Source organism: Pimephales promelas, chromosome 11, assembly GCF_988280905.1.
Source record: "Pimephales promelas chromosome 11, fPimPro1.hap1.1, whole genome shotgun sequence".
NCBI classification, from domain to species: domain Eukaryota; kingdom Metazoa; phylum Chordata; class Actinopteri; order Cypriniformes; family Leuciscidae; genus Pimephales; species Pimephales promelas.
The window spans coordinates 17,160,415-17,180,268 of record NC_142779.1 but is presented as its reverse complement, the minus strand read 5'-3'; the positions used below and the strand labels follow the sequence as shown (position 1 = coordinate 17,180,268).

Below are 19,854 nucleotides of genomic sequence, written 5' to 3'. Positions count from 1 at the left end.
TGCCATAAATAATCACGTTATTCTCTCTCTTTCTTTCTTTCTTTCTTTCTTGACCTGCACATTCTGCTACTCTTCCTCCCCATCTGAATGAAGGGCTGCAAATGCTGCCACTCTGATTCAATCACTGTAAGTAATGGAAGCCTCATCAGTGTAAATGTACACCACATAGGCTCATGGAGAGAGAAAGAATGGAGAGTACAAATGGAAGGAAGAGGGTGGGAGAAAAGCCCCCTAAATTATCCAACCTTTTAAACAACATTCTCCAGGGACACACAGAATGATGTTTCTCCTTATTACCCATAAACCTAGTGGCCAACTCTCAATAACATGCAGGTTGCTGACCAGGAAGAGGGTCAGCATCAGAGTTTTCCTCAATTTGTTGGAGGCCTGTAACATGTTCAAAGTCTAAAAATACTGGATGTCTGACCAAGCCCATGCATATTTAATTCAGACTCTTTTTTTTTTTGGAATGACAAAAGAGTCTTTCTTTGTGTGTCTGTTCTTTAAATATCCTTTCAGAGCTCTGCTACTAAATATGAAGACTTTGAGAATGATTAAGAATTAATATCAACAATTAATCTATGCCTGAAATGATCAGGCTGCTTAAAATAGCCTCGTAATAAAGACTTTGGTACAAGACATGTTTTATGAGGACACCTTGAGTATGACATGAGGAACAGAATAATAATGAATCTTGTGTAGCTCTTATGGTGTGGATTATACCTTAGTTCCACTATGAATTTGAATCCAGCTCTATTATAATTAAAGTCTTGGGGATTATAGCAGGACTTGTAAAAAGAAAAATGCCTAAAGTTCCTAAAAAGATGCACTGAGTTTGCATTTGCAATTTCTTAAAGAATCCGAACGTTACTATATTGTGTGTGTGAGTGTGTGTGTATATATGAAGAGTTCAGATGCAAAAGCCTCTAAGTGCCATTTTAAATTTTCTTCTAGAATGATCATTTTTATCAAGCTTGTATATTTAAATTCAGTAATTTCACTTAAATGACAATTAATAGGTAATTATCATTGCCATTTAAGTGAAATTACAGAACTTAAACATACAAGTTTGATAAAAATGATCATTCTAGAAGAAAATTTAAAATGGCACTTAGAGGCTTTTGCATCTGAACTCTTCATATATATATATATATCCATATACACACACACATACACACACACATCATAAATACAGCACAAAATTAAAATGCAATTGTAAATCCGAAACTTCATTTCACTTCATTTTCTGACACTCAGAATGACACACCAGTCGACATTATGTCCCTGCGCTGGAATATATGCTGTGGCTGCTTAAAACACGGCAAACCCAACACCCTCATCAAAAGTGACACAATCCATATGCAAGATGACAAATGCAGAGCCCAGCAGACAGACAGTGCTCTTCAAATACTCCTGTTTGCTTTATGTTGCACAGCAGGGTGGAAATCAATCTACAAATAGCCTCCTGCACATCTGCTGAAGCAGACAAGACTATTCTCCATTTAGGAGGAGAAGTAATCAGGAAAAAGGCTTAATTTAGTATCATAAAAAATCCAATTTATTTATCAATCTAGTTTAATTTGTAAATATACTTGCCAAGTGTTATTTCATGTACATAATCCTATTGTTCATTTATAGAACAGGAAATGTTAAAAATGCATTAATAGATGCGGAAATAAAATGTAACCTAAATCATAAAATACTGCAAAAGTATACTGTTCACTGGTTAATGCATTAGGTATCATAATGAACTTTATTGTGAAGTGCAATCTGATCAATAAACCTACAAACTACTGTTTAGTATATTAAGTATACTGTACGTCCTAACAGTACAGCAGTCTACAGGCTATTGTCAGCAAGCTTTTCTCTCACAGAGGTGAAACAGTTTGACATTCAGCTGTTATGATTTATTGCACCTATAAGTCCCTAGAGTGTTGAGACTACAATTCATCATAGACCAAGAATAGAACATGAGTTCATGTATAGAAAATGACATGGAAATATAATGATCACACTCCTTAAGTTTTCTGCACCATCATGAACGAAAAAAGTCAAACAAAATCACAATATAAAACATCAGCGCATCAGCATGTGTCAAGATCCGAATCATGACTTCCTGGTTAAGGGGTGTGAAACAAAGCCAGAGACCACTTACATTCATTAACCACTAATCAAGCTGAAAGATGTAACCAAGCAACCGCCCAGTGTGTTGGATCACTGCCATGGAGCCTCAGAGAAATATACTATCCTCAACAGCACATCACTGTGAGATCAGCGGACTACGAGCCGGTAGTGAGCGCAGCTTTAAGAGGGTGTTGCTACGGATGGGAACGCATGACAGTGATGCTGAGAATTAAAGGCAGATCATATTAATTCTTACCTCTCCTGGACTGTCTAATCTTGGGGCTTAACATGGTGTTCATAGCGGAGAAACACTGTCCTCCATCCACATGTTGGGATCCGCACTCTACTCTCTCCTCCTGAGCCTCGCCCTGTTGCACCTCTTCCGCCTGCTCTGGACAGCATCTGTCCTCCTCCCTCCTCCCTTCCTCTCTCTCATGTCCCACTGCACTGAGCGGCACGCTTCCCGGCCCCTCCCACCCTAATCATGCAGAGGCAGCTGGAGGAGAGAGACCTCTTGCACACGCTCAGATCCACCCTTACCCATAATGCATTATTTATCCCACACCACCCAAATTAATTCCACTCCGGACCAGCCATTAAAGGCCTGGATGATTACACTCAATAATTCAGTGAAGCAGAAACAGAAGGGCTTCTGCCATTTCCCCTCCCTCCTAATTGGCTCTTTAATCTGGTGAATGTATGTGCATGTGCTTGTGAGTATTAGTGTATGTACTTCTCTATTTCTCTCCTTCACTTTACATTCGCCTTTTGATTTCCAAGCTTTTCCAATTTCAAATGACTTCCAAACAACAACAATAAAGTTGTAATAGGGATAGTTGTTGTAAATTCTGTCATTGACTCTAGTTACGACCCATATCATGTTGTTGTTTTTTTCTGTGGAGCACAAAAATAGATTTTTGAAGTTTCACACAGATATTTCTATACAACAAGCCTCCAAAAACGACCTAAAAGTATACAATAAAAGTAGTCTACCTGTTATGATGTGCTGTATTCCAAGTCTTCTGAAATCATATAATAGGTTATTGTGAGGGACAGAATGGATTTTAGGTGCAAAAAAATAAAAATAAAATATGACTTCAGAATTGGCATATATTACAGAATTCATACGAGCTATTTTAACGGCACTTTTGTGAGATAGATAGAATTAAAATAATAGCTTATAGGCTTGGGTAAGTAATTTTTATTTTAAGGTACACTAGTTCTTTAAATTGTTATTCATCCTTCATTTTGCTTTAACAGTATTATTAACATAGTTGCATTGATAATGAATTTATAAAACACAAAAATGTTTTTGTTCTTCTTTTTCCCCCTCAATATTCTCAGTAACAGTACAATGTCCCTTTTACACATCAATATTTCAAACATTTCACAACAATTGCAACAGTAATTATGTCTTGACAGCAAAACTATATGGTGACCATATGCTTCTAATTACTTATTAACAATAAACACTGTAAAAAAAATTAGTTGGTTTAACTTGAAAAAATTAAGTAACCTGGTTGCCTTCAAATTTTAAGTTCATTGAAATGGAAAAATTCAGTTAATACAATGAAAGACATTGATTTAATCATCAGAAACTCAAAATATTATGTTAAATGAACTACATAAATTATTTAAGTTGATTTGACAATAGAAAAAAAATGCTGTGATTACAAATAATAAATGTTATGACTGTTACAATAATTTATTTAAACAAGGTCATGGATTCGCATTCAAAATTTTAAATCTTTTGTCACTTTATTTAACTCAAATGTTTCAGCTCTCAGGCCCTTTTCAAATAATTTGCCATTCATACTGTTACTCAACTTATAAGAGATGTTGAAATCAAATGAAAATTAATCACTTTCAGACAAATAAGAATATAAAGTCCACTAATTACCTAAAAATCTCCATCGTCTCCTTGGTGAACAATCAGAGTTGTACATCAGGGCTAACAATTTAGCATCTTCAAGAATGGCATTTGAAACGAACCGCCTCAAACATCTGAAAGTAAAATGAGAACTAGTTATACATCTAAAGTTCACCAAGAGACTTAGTTCCCTTTAAGGAACTGAGGGGAGGAGAATGATTTTTACAAGTCAGAACTAAATGCAGATCTAATAAAACCAGAACTTATAGAAAAATGCCTTCACATCATCAAAAAGAGAAAATTAGTCTAACACAAACACTATGAGGTCAGTATTTTCACATTTGCTATCCAATGAACTCTATAGTAGTCTGTGCTTAGCTGCATTATAAAGGGGAAATTTCCAAAAGCTGAGAAGTGTAAAATCACAAGAAAGTTGGTAGATTGGCAGACACATCTAAGGAAATGACGACTGCTAATGCAGAAGTGAAAACAGCAGTGGAGTGTACAATTGCCTCCATGAAGATGTAAGATGTTGTCCAAACGATTTACATATTTTGTACAACTCATATTGGTACTTGAACAAATACATTAAATGAAGAGCAACTATATTCCAGTATAAAGTCAAGGATTATTGTTGCTCTTCTGCAAAATAATACGTATAATAACTATTACTTTATAGAGTCAAGTTAGCTTAGGGCAGTGTAGACTGTGTGTTTGTTTGCCCTGAAATCATGTCATAAAGACTGATACATGAGGACAATAATTTTAAAATGTTTTATTCAGACTCATAGTATAAGCCTACAACGATCATTCAAATATCAACATATAGTGTGGGACCGAATAAACTGGCAATTAGACCGAATGATAATTTAATCCAGTGATAGAGAGGGACTGAAGACGAGCACGTGATGCAGTGATTCACTGCAAAAGACTGAAGAGTTTTTAGATAAGATGTTGAATATGCTCTCCTGCATTCGCATGACTCAAATGAAACAAAATTCTTTTATTCATTGCCATGTCACTTAGAACAATGATATAGGTCTGCAGATTCCCCCAATGAATGGTATTACTGCAGCAAAATCAATGGAAAATTAGCAGCAGACTACACAGGCCTCGCAGATGATTAATGACGACATCCGTCTTAAAAGCAGAGCTGGGAACGCAGCGCAAGCGCTTCATAATCCTAATGCAGTCAGAGCAGCCAGAATTGACGTCTGGTCAAGAATTACTTTCAAATCAATAGATACATTCAGTGTTAAACCAGATTAAATTGATGTTTCAAAAAAAAAATTGTAGAATAATTAAAACGAAGACTTTATCCCAATATAATATGCCAATAAACAGTGTCAATATGCCAATAATCTGTTTTCAGAGTGTTGTTTGATCGGTTTTCTCTTTCATTTGACCTCATTCATCCATTATGTTTTACTTAAAAATAAGAAACTAAAACGTATGAATTGACACAAAGATGTTTATTTAAAATATTCCACATATTTACAAAAAATAAAAATAAATCACAGTACAGATGTGATTGAAAAACCAGCAGTGACCTCTAGGTAATACTGCATTTCTTTTATTTTTTTCTTACAAACTATGAAAGTCAAAATAATGCTCTTTTGTTTTAAGCTGTGTGTTTTTTAATTTTAATATTGTTACATGGAATCGGTGCCCATCAAACACTACGCGACAGGACAAAATCTGCAGACTGGCTCTGACTTCCACCAACTAGCTTTGACTCCTTCAGATAGCTTTTATAAACAACAATAAGATACAGATTAAACTGTTATGTTGCTTTATAATTCAAATAATTGTCTCTATATGCTAAAAGACTGACTGTGCTCCGGTCTTCTTTTCCCTTCAAGCAGAAAAGAGAGGACTGTTGCCAACCGTTGTCTTTTCGAAGGCCCCTTGTGGTCGTACCGCCTAAAGTAGGTGGTGGTTCCCATGGAAATGGCATTAAGCTGCTCGAATAGCAACCATCCCACCCAGATCAGAGAGAGCATGCTGAGCAGAGCCAGCAGGACGACCCAAGCCTCTTTTCCCACCACTGAGCCCCAGTCAGACAGCTGCAAGCCTGAGAATTTCAGGTAGAGGTAGTAAACGGCACTGAGGATGAAGATGAGATGAGCCATTACCATGGACATGATGAAGAGGATGAAGATGCGGTGGTTGTCCCGTCCCACACACTGATTGAGGAAGAGGCAGTGGTGGTCGTAGTCTTGGATGCACACGTCACACAAACGGCAGTGTTTGCAATTATCCACTTGAATTAGCTGAAAGAGAATAGCTTGTGCAGTTTTGAAATTTTTATTTTTTTCAACAAGTATCAACAAACATGATATAATTTAATACTATAATTTAATAACACAAATATATATATATATATATATATATATACTTAAGAGTTTTAATAAAATAAATAAATTGAATTTCTGAAAATATGTTAGTCAGCAATCAGATTAGGATACAGTGCTAAATATTACAATTATTACATTTGAATTGTATTATTATTTTTAATTATAATAACAAGTCAAATTTAATAATAATAATAATAATAAATAAATCATTATTAATTAAATTATTTTTTTTATTTTACTTGAAGGATTTGTTTAACCATCCAAAAATGGTTGATGATCCAAGCCCCCACAGAAAAAAAAAATAGAATTTGATTAATAATGTCAAATTTAATTATATTAATTAAATTAATTGTTTAACCTTTCAAAACGGTTGGCGATCCAAACATTTTAATCCAGTAGATACATCAACTTTATCGAAGAATGTTAGTCAGCAAACAGTGCTGGTTAAAGAAGTGCTCACCTCACAATAAATACAGAATCTGGCTGGGCTCTGGCCGGCTTCCATTAAGTCTCCTATGCTGGAAAACCGGGAATCAGTGTCAGCTTCTTTGAGTTGTCCTGGGTTCTGATTTAGAACTTTCCAAAAAAGTCCAGCAAGCACACAAAAATGGACAAGTGAAATGTGTAAGAGGGTATGAGCTGGCCAAAAACGTGAGCAGTTAAGGAAACATTTACATAAAACATTCAAAACGATTCAACTTGTAAAAGAGGTTGATGCCATAAGCTTTATCTGCAAAGGATATTTGGGACAATTTTATAGAGAAAACAAGCTGTGGAATGAATTAGACCTGCAGTCAGTGTTCCCAGGTAAACAGGGTTTGGTAACCTACAGTCCAAATCAAAGATTAAAAAGATTATTATAACGCCATCAACATCACTTATATTATCAGGGATAAAGCAATTTCCGATAACAAGGCCCTAACCTTTGAAAGCTGCTCAGTCTGTGATACTGAGAAAGAATGACTTTTGCCATACAGGGGAAAAGCACTGCAGAGAAGATACCCCCATATTCACCAAGAGTCGCAGCTATAATGAGAACTGCTGCCCCGCTGAGAGATGGTAACAACAGCACCCAGAAGTACATCACTGGACAACAGATCATTTCATGAATAAACATTACAGCCAATGAATATCATTACAATACAATAATCCCACAGGAAACAAGATGATACTGTACCATATGAGTCCTTAGGAATCAGATCTTTTGGTTGTTGAATGAAATTTGTCAAAATCCTGGAGAGCTGCTGATGTCTACACAAAAATGAGGGAGAGAAAAAAAGTAGATATCTTATTCGGGTAACAATAGAAAATTTAATTACTGGTGAAATACAAATAATCAAAACAAACTGAAAATAATATACAGCATACAGTGATGTGAATACGTTAGGACACCCATGCTAAAGTTGCCTAAAAAGAGGAAAAATAATAATAATAAATAAATCACCTTTTGGTAATTGATCTTAATGCCTTAATTAAAAAAAAAAGAGGAAAAATCCAACCTTTAAGGACATACCAATCTCTAGGTATGGTGTAGGATGTGTGACAATGTGAGGCTATTTTAATTCCAAAGGCCAAGGGAACTTTATCAGGATGCATATTATCCTGGATCCATAAAATAACTGGCCTTTAAAAATAAAAATCTGCCTGACCTTTATTTTTTAAAATTATTATTTTTTTATTTAAAAATAAAAAGGTGTGCTTTGACTTATGTACCCTTGTATTTTAAGGAAGAACATTAAAGGTTAGATTTTTCCTCATTTTTTTTAAATTAAGGCATTAAGATAAATTTCAAAAGATGATTTTTTTATTCCTCTTTTTAGGAAACTTTAAGTGTGTCCTAACTTATTCACATCACTGCATATATATATATATATATATATATATATATATATATATATATATATATATATGCCCCATTTAAGGTTATATGTTAGTTGCAGTGAAGGTCAACTGAAATACTCCTTTTTTGACCACAAACATTTTTTTTTTTAATTGTGTTTCCAATTTTTTTTTCGACAACTCTTGGAAAGATAAATAAATAAATAAATAAATAAATAAATAAATAAATAAATAAATAAATAAATAAATAAATAAATAAATAAATAAATAATCTGAATTAGATCCTTTACATTTTTCATTGGTTCTCAACAGACCTAAAAGTATTCCCTTGATTACACAGGTCTAGAGGTGTGAGGCCAGTGATGTTTTTCATGTGTAAAATATGGAGTCCGGCACTCTTCAACAGTAGCCAGCACACCTCAATCATGCCTTTCTCTGCAGCAACGTGAAGTGCTGACGCCCCCTGGTGGTCAACTGCCTCTGGCGTGCACCTCTGGTTAAAGACATGAACAAATGACACAAAAAGAAAAGACCTTAAAGTACTATATAAACAATACATTGATTAAATTATTCTTTGGATTGTGTGTAGACCTACAAATAACCCATTTAATAATTTGATGTTGCTTTCTTAATTGCTGTTGTGTTTTCTGATTTGCTATTATGTTTTCTGAATTACATTTGCACTTCAGGGACACCATACATTTCACTTGGATAATGTGCCCGTCCCTTTTTTCAGTGGCACTGGTTCCGAAAGTATTTTTTTTCCATTCATTTTTCCCTTTAAGATTTTAAAATAGTCATTAAAGAGTTATAGCCATATAAGCCATAAACCAAGCCAATTAGCTATGAGGTGAATCAACACTACAAACTTTGATTTGAAGCAAAAACATTTTTTTTTTTATAAATTGGCCAAAAGGACAACAGTTTTAGTGAGGGAAGAACTACAATCCCATCAAGTATTGTTAACAGCATAATCAAATTACAAACCCAATTCCATAAAAGTTGGGACACTGTACAAATTGTGAATAAAAACAGAATGCAATGATGTGGAAGTTTCAAATTTCAATATTATATTTAGAATACAACATAGATGACATATCAAATGTTTAAATTGAGAAAATGCATAATTTTAAGGGAAAAATAAGTTGATTTTAAATTTCATGGCATCAACACATCTCAAAAAAGTTGGGACAAGGCCATTTTTACCACTGTTTGGCATCCCCTCTTCTTTTAATAACAGTCTGGGGACTGAGGAGACAAGTTGCTCAAGTTTAGGAATAGGAATGTTGTCCCATTCTTGTCTAATAAAGGCTTCTAGCTGCTCAACTGTCTTAGGTCTTCTTTGTTGCATCTTCCTCTTTATGATGCGCCAAATTATTTCTATGGGTGAAAGATCTGGACTGCAGGCTGGCCATTTCAGTACCCGGATCCTTCTTCTACGCAGCCATGATGTTTTAATTGATGCAGTATGTGGTTTGGCATTGTCTTGTTGGAAAATACAAGGTCTTCCCTGAAAGAGACGATGTCTGGATGGGAGCATATGTTGTTCTAGAACTTGGATATACCGTTCAGCATTGATGGTGCCTTTCCAGATGTGTAAGCTGCCCATGCCACACGCACTCATGCAACCCCATACCATCAGAGATGCAGGCTTCTGAACTGAGCGCTGATAACAACTTGGGTTGTCCTTGTCCTCTTTAGTCCGGATGACATGGCGTCCCAGTTTTCCAAAAAGAACTTCAAATTTTGATTCGTCTGACCACAGAACAGTTTTCCACTTTGCTAGAGTCCACTTTAAATGAGCCTTGGCCCAGAGAAAACGCCTGCGCTTCTGGTTCCCGTTTAGATATGGCTTCTTTTTTGACCTATAGAGCTTTAGCCGGCAACGGTGAATGGCACGGTGGATTGTGTTCACTGACAATGTTTTCTGGAAGTATTCTTGAGCCCATGTTGCGATTTCCATTACAGTAGCATTCCTGTGTGTGATGCAGTGCCGTCTAAGGGCCCGAAGATCACGGGCATTCAGTATGGGTTTCCGGCCTTGACCCTTATGCACAGAGATTGTTCCAGATTCTCTGAATCTTTGGATGATATTATGCACTGTTGATGATGATAACTTCAAACTCTTTGCAATTTTTCTCTGAGAAACTCCTTTCTGATATTGCTCCACTATTTTTTGCCTCAGCATTGGGGGAATTGGTGATCCTCTGCCCATCTTGACTTCTGAGAGAGACTGCCACTCTGAGCGGCTCTTTTTATACCCAATCATGTTGCCAATTGACCTAATAAGTTGCAAATTGGTCCTCCAGCAGTTCCTTATATGTATATTTAACTTTTCTGGCCTCTTATTGCTACCTGTCCCAACTTTTTTGGAATTTGTAGCTCTCATGAAATCCAAAAGGAGCCAATATTTGGCATGGCAATTCAAAATGTCTCACTTTCAACATTTGATATGTCATTTATATTCTATTGTGAATAAAATATAAGTTTATGAGATTTCTAAATTATTCCATTCTTTTTTTACTCAAAATTTGTACAGTGTCCCAACTTTTTTGGAATCGGGTTTGTAAAAACAATGGAAAAACTACTCATTTACAAATATTGATTTTATATATACAAAAATACAATCTATATTTAAGTTAAAGTTAAAATATTTAAGTTATTTAAGCAAAATACACACACACACACACACACACACACATATATTTATATACACAGTATATATATATATATATATATATATATATATATACACACAGACACACACACATCAGAATATTGGGAAAGTAGGGAGATGGGCTTCTGGGAGTGGGTGCAGCTAAAGAGCTATTTTGGACCATGTTTCTTTTTCAGCCTCTCTGATTGGTGTGATCTTCTGTACAGCATCATGGGTAATGTAGTTTTCACCAGGAATTCCACTGTTAAACAGGATTGTTTTAAAAATAAGGTGAAATAATGCTTATGGCTGGATCGACAAGCTCAAATCTCATAGTCTTTAAAGGTTTAGAAGTCCTCGTTCAATATCCATTTCCTTATGAAGAAAATGAATGAAAAACTTCCGAAAAACTGTTGCACTCTATAAAGAAGAAAAGACTAGAAAATTGCAATTTCCATTTCATGACGACTTTAAAGCATGTATAAGTTTAAGATGGTGCTGCAGCTTAGCCTATTATTGTCTAAGTCTCTTTAATCACAGTCTGCTCTAGTTTACAATTAAGGACATTTTAAACCTTATGTAACAGGGTTAAAAAGAACCTTTGATTTAAAGTTTTGTGTGAATTTCATAAAATAAGGCATTTGGGTGTATTCGTTGGTGTTAGAAGGCTCCCCTCCTGTGGCTATTAATGGTACTGCAGATATTTGATTTTGTCGCTCTTCTCTTGCCGTACCACAGCAGATTCAAGTGTCGACGCTGTTGGTATGTATGGTTTTTCATGCTCTGACGCATTAACAAATTAATTGTGAATGATGCGTTTCAAGTGAATCTTTTTGACTTAATACATTGCATACATATATGTGAACATATGGATAATGCATTTTGCACTTTAACACGATTGTTGAGGGTTTTATAAGATGTATTGAATTTACATGTGCGTCACATGTGCGAGCACGGATTCATTTCTTGTGATTATTGCGTCTGTCTTAACTATCTGACGATTTTTTGTATTATGAGTTAATTGAATGTGTAATCTTTATCTTTCTAGACCATATGAATGTCTGCAGTCTGTCATCAGCCACAATGCAACTTTTCTTTCTTGTTGTTTCCAAAAAAAGGTATGTTGCTTTCGTGTTTATTCTATTAACAAATGTTATTTGACAATTATTGAAGATTTACTGATGTTGTCTGCAATTAACTATTCTGTACATTTACATTGGTGTGCTTATTATGAGTATTATGTTAAGTTGTTCACATTGTATATCAATACTATGTGTTTAATGTGAATAATACTATTCACAGCAGATTCAAGTGTCGACGCTGTGGTCCATATGAATGTCTGCAGTCTGTCATCAGCCACAATGTAACTTTTCTTTCTTGTTGTTTCCAAAAAAAGATAAATTGAAGCTGAATCCCATTTGTGAGTGTCCTTTCACATCCGTTACACTTACAACTACTCTAACAAAGTAACATTCCAATAAAATGAAATTCCATAAGAGCAATTTTAGCAGTTTCAGCCATTCTGCTCTTGACTATCAGTGTTTTGGTGGCCGTTTAGCCTAGCTGCACCCTATAAGAGAACAAGCAGTGCTGTAAAGTAAAAGTGCTTACATGCGCTCTAAGGAGATACCGGACTACATCAGTATTGCCCGTGGAAGCTGCCAAATGCAGCGGAGTGACCTGATAGTTATCTGCATCCGAGAATCGGAACATTCCAGTCTCCCACAGGTACTGTGAGGCAATACTGAGAACGAAAATGGTAGAGAAACTGAGAAAAACATAGGAACAATATAATGCAGCATACACCAAAACAAAACTATAATTCTTTTAACAATACTGAGTGTTTTTTTTTTTTGTTAACAGGCCCAGTTACTTACACACTTCCACCACCGACTGCATGATGAAGAGATGATTTCCCCTGCTCATCTAATATCTGTAAGTCTGCACCATGCTGCATCATTTTGTGCATGATGTAAATATTGCCATTTCTGTTAGAATACACAGTACAGTAAGCCCTTATTATCTTTCAGGAAAAGCAGAGTTTATGATGGATGTTTTAATTAAAATTACAAACATAAGATGGATGAGGTCTCTCATACCTGCAAGCGAAGTGAAAAGGAGTTTGTCCTGCATCACAAGGGATGTTTGGATCAGCACCATTGTTCAGCAGGAGCTCAGCCACTGGCCGGTTTCCGTGGAGAGCAGCAAAGTGGAGGGCTGTGAAACCTCCCCAACCTAAGGAAATGAGAAAACTTTATAAAAAAAAACCCCACGACTTTGAAAAAGTATTGAGAAGAGCTGACAATTAAAATATAAACATGCAGTGGAAAAGTTGTGTATACAATAATCTCTCATTGATGTCTATGTAGCTGTATTGCTCATCAGTTATAAAAGTTTTTCATACAGTAAATGTTTTTTGTACTTTTCACAATATACACCGTTTAAAGCAGCTTTACTGAGTTTCATGATGTCAATGCCTAGCAGGGCAACACTTTACAATAAGGTTCGATAACATAAACTAACATCGAAAAATACTTGATTTCAACATTTAATAATTAAATATTAAAAGCAAAGTTGTGTATGTTAATAATATTATTTAGGCCTAATGGACCAGAGCTTTATGTCTCAAAGGTGCAGTGTGTGATTTTTAGCGACATCTAGGGGTTCGGTTGCGAGTTGCACTAAGGGCTCAGCCCACTGCTCACCCCTCCCTTTCGAAGAAGCTACAGTGGCTATAACAGGACAAACATATTATGTAGGTTATGTAGATATAAATGTCTCATTCTAAGGTAATAAAAACATTTTTATTAAAAACATATTTTATTTATTACACGGTTTATTAAATAAGTTCTTAATACACCACTGAAACCATTTATGGATGTCATATTGCAATTCTGTTAATAGATACTCAAAATGTTTACACATTGCACCTTTATTATAATTTATACAGTGCTACTAAATTCACAATGTTTTATTGTTATATATATATATATATATATATATATAACAGGATTGACTCCTATAATTTGCTCTGCTTTTTTTCCTTACAAACTATTTATTAATCAATAGTACTATATGGTTAACAAATTACATTACATTATGAAGGTGGTTTAGATCATACTTATCAGACTGTTACCATTTTGTCTATTTAAACAGGGAAAAATCTAAGATAATAACGTCAGTAAATTATGGAGTGCCACAGGGATCAGTGTTCATCCTAAAGTCACTCATTACTTCAATGAGCTTATTGCTTTCTGCCTTTAATACACTGTTAACAAACTGTGATTTGTATATATATACAGTAACATTTCTGAAATAACGTAGACACACAGGTGACCTCTGATAGCAGACCACTCTCTATCGCAATGTAGACACATGCATTTTCTGTAAAGCTGATTTGAAACGCTATGCATTGTGAAAAGCGTAAACGTTATATAAATAAATGTGAATTGAATTAAATTACCATTGAACTACAAAGGGTATGCTGCTAGAGGACATCTTACAAAGCGTAACAGGTATCGGACGGAAACAGTCTGGAAAAAGCTGGCTATTGAAAAGACAAGTGCATTGAAAGTTATCGCACGATTGGGTCTTTTCTGTAATCAATGGCCATTAATAGATAAAAAACCCAACCATAGGTGGGAGAGAGAAACACGCTTGAAGCTCTATTGACCAGTAGATCAGTGCAATCTCTGCTACAGTATCTTCACTGTGGACCCATTTCAGCACCATTTAAAACAAAAGACTCACCTTTTTGTTTTAAGACTCCCCGATCCTGCTGTAATAAATGGTTAATTTGATCGATCTCACCCCGTTGAGTCGATTCAAATATACAACTTCCTGAAGAAGCCTGCAACATTCTGCCACCATTTATTTAACGTTACGCCTACTGTAGACTGAAGAAATGATCGGTCAACTGTAGGAAGTCATTGTAAAAGGCTATTTTAATTGTTGTGTTAGTTTGTTGCAACGGAAATATCTACGTCCATCACAAAATTCGCCCCGTTGGATTATAATTCATCCGATAAAAGAGGGAATCTGATCATAAGCAAATATGCTGTACTACTGATTTAAGGGAAACCCCGCCCTCTGGAGGTGAAGGGAGAAATGTCTAATGCTTCCTCTAGTGGGCGCTCGGCGGCCCAAAACCTTGAACCACATTTAAAGAGATACTCCACTTTTTTTTGCCTCATTGAAGACAATGAAAGAATAATCGTTTGTATTTATTTATGCAAGGTTGAACATGATATACTAATATTTTTGAACCTCAGCAACAATCTAAAAAAATAGGAGTCATAGTCATGTCAATGGTGTAACCGCAAATGAGTGTGATTGGTCCAACTTGAATGCGGTGAAACGTCACAGGTAGCGCATGATGATAAGGTCACCCTCGACTGCTGCAATGCTGTCAATATATTTTAAAAACATTAACATTCATTTTTTAATTAAGAAAAGAAATAAATATTAATTAAGCAAGAGGAAATAAATAAAATAATAATTTCAGACACCGTCCGAGATGCTAAACCTCGCCCATTACAACAATTTTCTTTTCTTTTCATTTTTAAATAGGCTAATGTTACGTCTCAATTAATCAACTCACTAACTGACTCACTCACTATGACATACTACTCAACTGATCATCAGGTAACGTTAGTCTGTTATTGTCGGTTATTGTAGGGCTTCTCAGTCGCACAATGCTTCCACTGCACTGAAACGTTAGCCACTCAAAAAGTCCTTCAATGCACCGTGAAAACCAGAGACCATCATTGCGTGCAAAAAACTTTGGCAGCTGACTTGTTGCCTCACTGAGCGGTCAAATGTGGTTCCTGCGTATGGTATATCTACATATCTGAAGATCTATTTTTGTCTGACAGTTTGTGTGTGGGGAGGGAATTTAGATTTTTACTATGTTTTTGTGTCTAACTAAACCAACCAAGAACTCAAACCTAATCAAAATAAGGATTCAAGTGCTAGCGACACTTTTGGCAATTTGAGAATGTATAATGCCTGGGAGGACAAGGCCTGTAATATGAATGTCATTTGATACACGACGACTGATCATGCCCAAACGTGAAGAGACATGTTGCGTTCAGTCGGTGTTTAAAATCTAGCTGTTAAGTGTTTCATCAGCTCAACCAAAAAAAAAAAAAAAAAAAACAACAACAACACACATCTAACAGTTATTTGACTCATCCACTCCATCAGTTTGTTACAGTTGTCTAAACATATGAGATTAATATACCAGATAAAGCCGTACGATTTTAATTTTTCTTTTATTAGAACTATAGTCTATATTTTTGTTTTTGAACAATAGGTAAGAACGTTTCATTCTTGCAAAGTCAGTGTAATATTTGTGAGATATCTTAAATCACCACACGATGTCACTATTGCTCAACATCTACTGTATCTTAAAGCGCTTAGTGATCTTTCTTTTTTTAACTTTAAGCACCAGAGGGCAGATACTATTTACGTGCCCTCAAATTCACTTTTGATTGGTCGATTTTATATCTCACTTTTTGAACAAAATAAGGAAAATCAGCCCGATTCCTTCACTGTAGTCTTCTTCAAAGTATGCTATGAGGCTATTCAAATGTGGAAAACACAGATGCGCAAGATAGTGTTTCTTCTGCTTTTTTTCACTAGGAAGTGAGGCACATGACCAGGCGCAGCTGATGTCAGAGTTTCATATTGTGCAAAGTTCATGGATTAGGAGGCATGTTTCAGCTGGCCACTCACTCACTGAATGTTGTGATATGGGAACCCAGAGGAAAGCCTTCTGTCCAGCCATAAATCTACGTACACAAGCCTTAATTATCAAAGACTTGAGATGCCACCTACCAAACAACAGGTATGTGTCGGGTTACAGTCTGACTGAACTGGAGTTTCGCTTGGGGTTCATATTAGTTTTAGAGGTTAATTCTTTTATCTTACAGAGATTAATGTTAACAGCTGTGGTTGTCATGTACTTGTCTCACTGAAGTGTATTCAAACTGGTTATTTTGCTTGGCGGTTCAACTTGCTGGAAGACAGCAAGATAAAGGTGACCAAAAGCAGTCAAGCTTTATTAGCCTAATTTGTTTGTCCGCAAACTAGTTTATTTTTATTCAGATAGATTTTATTGTGGCAGATTTAAACATTTCAGCAAGAGAATATTATATACCACATTCAAGGCTTTGGATTAACGAGATGGCATTCATGTGCTGTATTTAGCCACAGAGTGAATAAACTGGTGGGAATGTGCAGTGCAAACATGTCATTGCTCCTGGAATGTGAATTGTCTTCCCTGTAGCAAAACAAGCTCACGACTTGACATCACAAGATCATATTAACGTGCAAACAACTGATTAAGTTGCAGGAAAGCCCTCCAACGTAATGCAGTTGCCTTTAAATTAATATTTTTATATGCTTCAGCTTCAATGTTTATACTGTACTATTTTTTTGTGATATCTTCTTAGAAAAAATAATGTTTTATGGCTCTAGAGACTTGAGTTCCTTTTTATATTTTAGGCATCGATAATACATTATGTTCCTTTTTATGCTTCCTTTATAATGTTGTCTCAGATCATGTTTCACCTAAAATTCCCTAGAGATGTAAAATTTAAGTAACAACATATAGCAACAGAAAAAAAATCTAAAAATCAGAGAAGCAGTTATTTGTGCAATAACTTCCTTGTTAGTCACTTAATTGAGAAAGCTGATTCAGGAAATGTTTTAAGAGAATAGCAAATCTAATATCAGAGTGTTTTGTAACCTTTCATTCATCACCTTTTTTTTCATTCTTTTTCTTTTTTTTTATAGGAGCCGGGTGGAGAAATGGACAAAATCAGTAAGGAGAACGGGGAACTTAGTGCTTCAGGGGAGAGTTCAGAGAGCACAGAACTGAAAACTACCCAAATTAACAGTGAGACAAATGGGGACCTGAAAGCAGAGGAGGATCTAGTTATGATTCTGAGAGATCAGCTAACTCAGTTGGGCCAACGGTCACCAGAACAAACAGACCAAGAGCTCAGCCGACTACTGCTTCTGTTCATCCAGGTACAGAAAATCAGTGAGAGGAAGGAAGGAGAACTGATTTCCATAAACTGGCAGTCAAAAATCTTGGACACAGCTATTAAAATTATTCACAAAAATAATTTAAATAGCTTTTAATATGTATGAGAGAGAGAGAGAGAGAGAGAGACGTGTCCTGTAATGCTAATTATATTTATTACATTTATAGAATTATACATTTATAGTGTTGCATAAATTCTTCAGAATACAGTTGTGCTGCTTAATATTGTTTCATGAAGAGAATGTTCAATCACTTTACTATCTTTTCTATCACTTTTTTAATTCGCATATGGTTAATAAAAGTATTAATTACTTAAAAAAAGTCATAATTCATATAATTAATAATAAAAGCAATCCAAGTCAAATTTGGTGTGTTGAAACATTTGACTGAAAAGATTAAATTCAAAAGACTTTTATAAGAACCCAAATATTATACACTTTTCATAATATGAGCAGCTAATATTATGAAAGGTGTATAATATTTGGGTTGTTATAAAAGTCTTTTGGATTTAATCTTCAGTCAGTGATTGAATAAAATTTGCATTCCTTTGACAGAAGCACTTTGCTTTATGCTGACATCGATTAAGCTAAAATCTTGCATTTCCCGTTTAAATTCCATCAATGATCTGGTATGTGGCTGCATTGACAAACACTCATGACCTATACTGAGATGTAGTCACACTCACAGGCTGTGCTGGTGCATGTGTGGAGGTTTACACACGTTTGACTTACCACTCATGCATTCTTACTGGGATTTAACCAACCATAGAGTAAGGAGTGAGGTACCACATCCGCTTGAAAAGTCACACAGAAGTAGGGATTGAAGTCGGGAATGTTTGGTGAAATGTTCACTCAGCTTCGGGAAATGAAAATGTTTTTATGAAGATGTTTTCGCCTTGTGATGAGTGCTGATTATGCTATCGATTTACTATTAACATGATTACCTTTGTGAGATTTATGAACATTTCAAACCTATTTATAATTATTTTGTTTGTGTTTAAATATGAGCATGAACAATCTTTCCACTAACTCTTCATAAGGTCTCAGAGAGCGGCAGTGTCCTTGATGATCTGGATCTCCAGGGCCTGGCGCTGCAGGTTGGAGAAGCTCTTGTCTGTCATATAAAGCAGAGAGTGGCAGAAAAGCCTGCAGGTACCTAAAATAGCATGTATGTAAATGTAGTATATTAATAAAGTTGCAAAGTGATAAAAGTGGCATTAGTGAAGTCACTAAAGGGCAAATACAAAGAAAACACAGATTCTGTTTGTGTTCAAAGGGAAGTAGCCCACTTCTTTATTTCACAAACATGCAACAAAATGAATGTTGACCATTTGGCTATTGTTCGTGTGCATTTATTTTCAATTCTTCTTTCCTATATTTAATATCATCATTAAAAATCATTAAAAAGCATCATTAAAAAATGATTTGTCTGTGTGTAAAGAACCTAAAACCTCTCTTAAATGTTGTGTGCTAATATATAGTAAGATCAAATGGCTTTAATTGTGCTTTCTGTTGCTTTTATGGCTTTGTTTAAAATAGAGGAAGCCCGGTATGAATTGGAGCAGTTGTTTCAGAGGTCAGAGGTCAAAAGCAACCAAGGATGGCTTCTGCTCAAATCAATATCTCTTTTGTCTAACAGAGACACTGTAAGTAGTAATATGAAAACTGATATATTTGTTTATGCAATCAGTTTCATAATTATTTTGCTAGTGTTTTGCCAATACCTACACTTTTTTAAGATATAGTTCAATTCTGTTGCATTTGATGTATTTTAGGTAACACTTTACAATAAGGTTATATTAGTTAACTTCTTTAGTTAATATGAACTAAGTATAAACAATACTTATAATAGCATTTATTAATCTTAGTTATTGTGAATATCATCATTTACTAATACATCATTAACATTAGTTAATGCACTGTGATTTAACAAACAAACAATGAATGACTATTTTTAT

At 35.2% G+C, this 19,854-nt stretch overlaps 3 protein-coding genes and 1 long non-coding RNA gene across 13 annotated transcripts in view; 2 read left to right on the top strand and 2 right to left on the bottom strand.

Moving 5' to 3' along the window:
* Positions 1-4,488, bottom strand: part of arhgap22a (Rho GTPase activating protein 22a) — a 29,190-nt gene extending 24,702 nt beyond the window's left edge. The window contains exons 1-2 of one of the 5 annotated variants that reach the window (XM_039672209.2): positions 4,025-4,477; positions 3,118-3,146 (exon numbers count right to left, since the gene is read on the bottom strand). In XM_039672209.2, coding sequence (XP_039528143.2) covers positions 3,118-3,146; positions 4,025-4,038 — 43 coding nt within the window. In that variant the 5' untranslated portion in view covers positions 4,039-4,477. Of the gene's footprint in view, positions 1-2,380; positions 2,569-3,117; positions 3,147-4,024 lie in introns of those variants that run through there. The other 4 variants (XM_039672211.2, XM_039672214.2, XM_039672207.2 and 1 more) reach the window with 4 other exon arrangements.
* A 959-nt stretch (positions 4,489-5,447) lies between these two features.
* LOC120479579 (uncharacterized) lies at positions 5,448-14,944 on the bottom strand. Its single transcript, XM_039672216.2, has 10 exons — positions 14,597-14,944; positions 12,946-13,081; positions 12,724-12,834; positions 12,458-12,590; positions 8,505-8,683; positions 7,529-7,602; positions 7,275-7,437; positions 7,095-7,177; positions 6,812-7,002; positions 5,448-6,267 (listed from the first exon to the last, which is right to left on the bottom strand). Exons 1-10 carry the CDS (start codon positions 14,703-14,705, stop codon positions 5,809-5,811), a joined length of 1,638 nt encoding a protein of 545 aa, XP_039528150.2. The 5' UTR covers positions 14,706-14,944; the 3' UTR covers positions 5,448-5,808.
* LOC120479580 (uncharacterized) lies at positions 11,584-13,279 on the top strand. Its single transcript, XR_016145535.1, has 5 exons — positions 11,584-11,608; positions 11,895-11,964; positions 12,149-12,574; positions 12,710-12,781; positions 12,877-13,279. It is a non-coding gene; the product is annotated as an uncharacterized LOC120479580 (long non-coding RNA).
* Positions 14,945-16,362: 1,418 nt separating the features above from the next.
* wdfy4 (WDFY family member 4) overlaps positions 16,363-19,854 on the top strand; it is a 46,121-nt gene continuing 42,629 nt past the window's right edge. For 3 of the 6 annotated variants that reach the window (XM_089117113.1, XM_089117115.1, XM_089117112.1), the window contains exons 1-4: positions 16,369-16,694; positions 17,645-17,881; positions 18,937-19,048; positions 19,436-19,542. In XM_089117113.1, coding sequence (XP_088973239.1) covers positions 16,674-16,694; positions 17,645-17,881; positions 18,937-19,048; positions 19,436-19,542 — 477 coding nt within the window. In that variant the 5' untranslated portion in view covers positions 16,369-16,673. Of the gene's footprint in view, positions 16,695-17,644; positions 17,882-18,936; positions 19,049-19,435; positions 19,543-19,854 lie in introns of all 6 variants that reach the window. The other 3 variants (XM_089117116.1, XM_089117114.1, XM_089117117.1) reach the window with 2 other exon arrangements.

Bases quoted from the DNA above. Each gene is read 5' to 3' on its own strand.
- LOC120479579 (XM_039672216.2), bottom strand. From the start codon at position 14,705: ATGTTGCAGGCTTCTTCAGGAAGTTGTATATTTGAATCGACTCAACGG. The intron at 12,835-12,945 runs GTATGAGAGACC...GTATTCTAACAG, and splicing joins CCTTTTCACTTCGCTTGCAG to AAATGGCAATATTTACATCA. The intron at 7,438-7,528 runs GTACAGTATCAT...TCTGTTGTCCAG, and splicing joins GATTCCTAAGGACTCATATG to TGATGTACTTCTGGGTGCTG.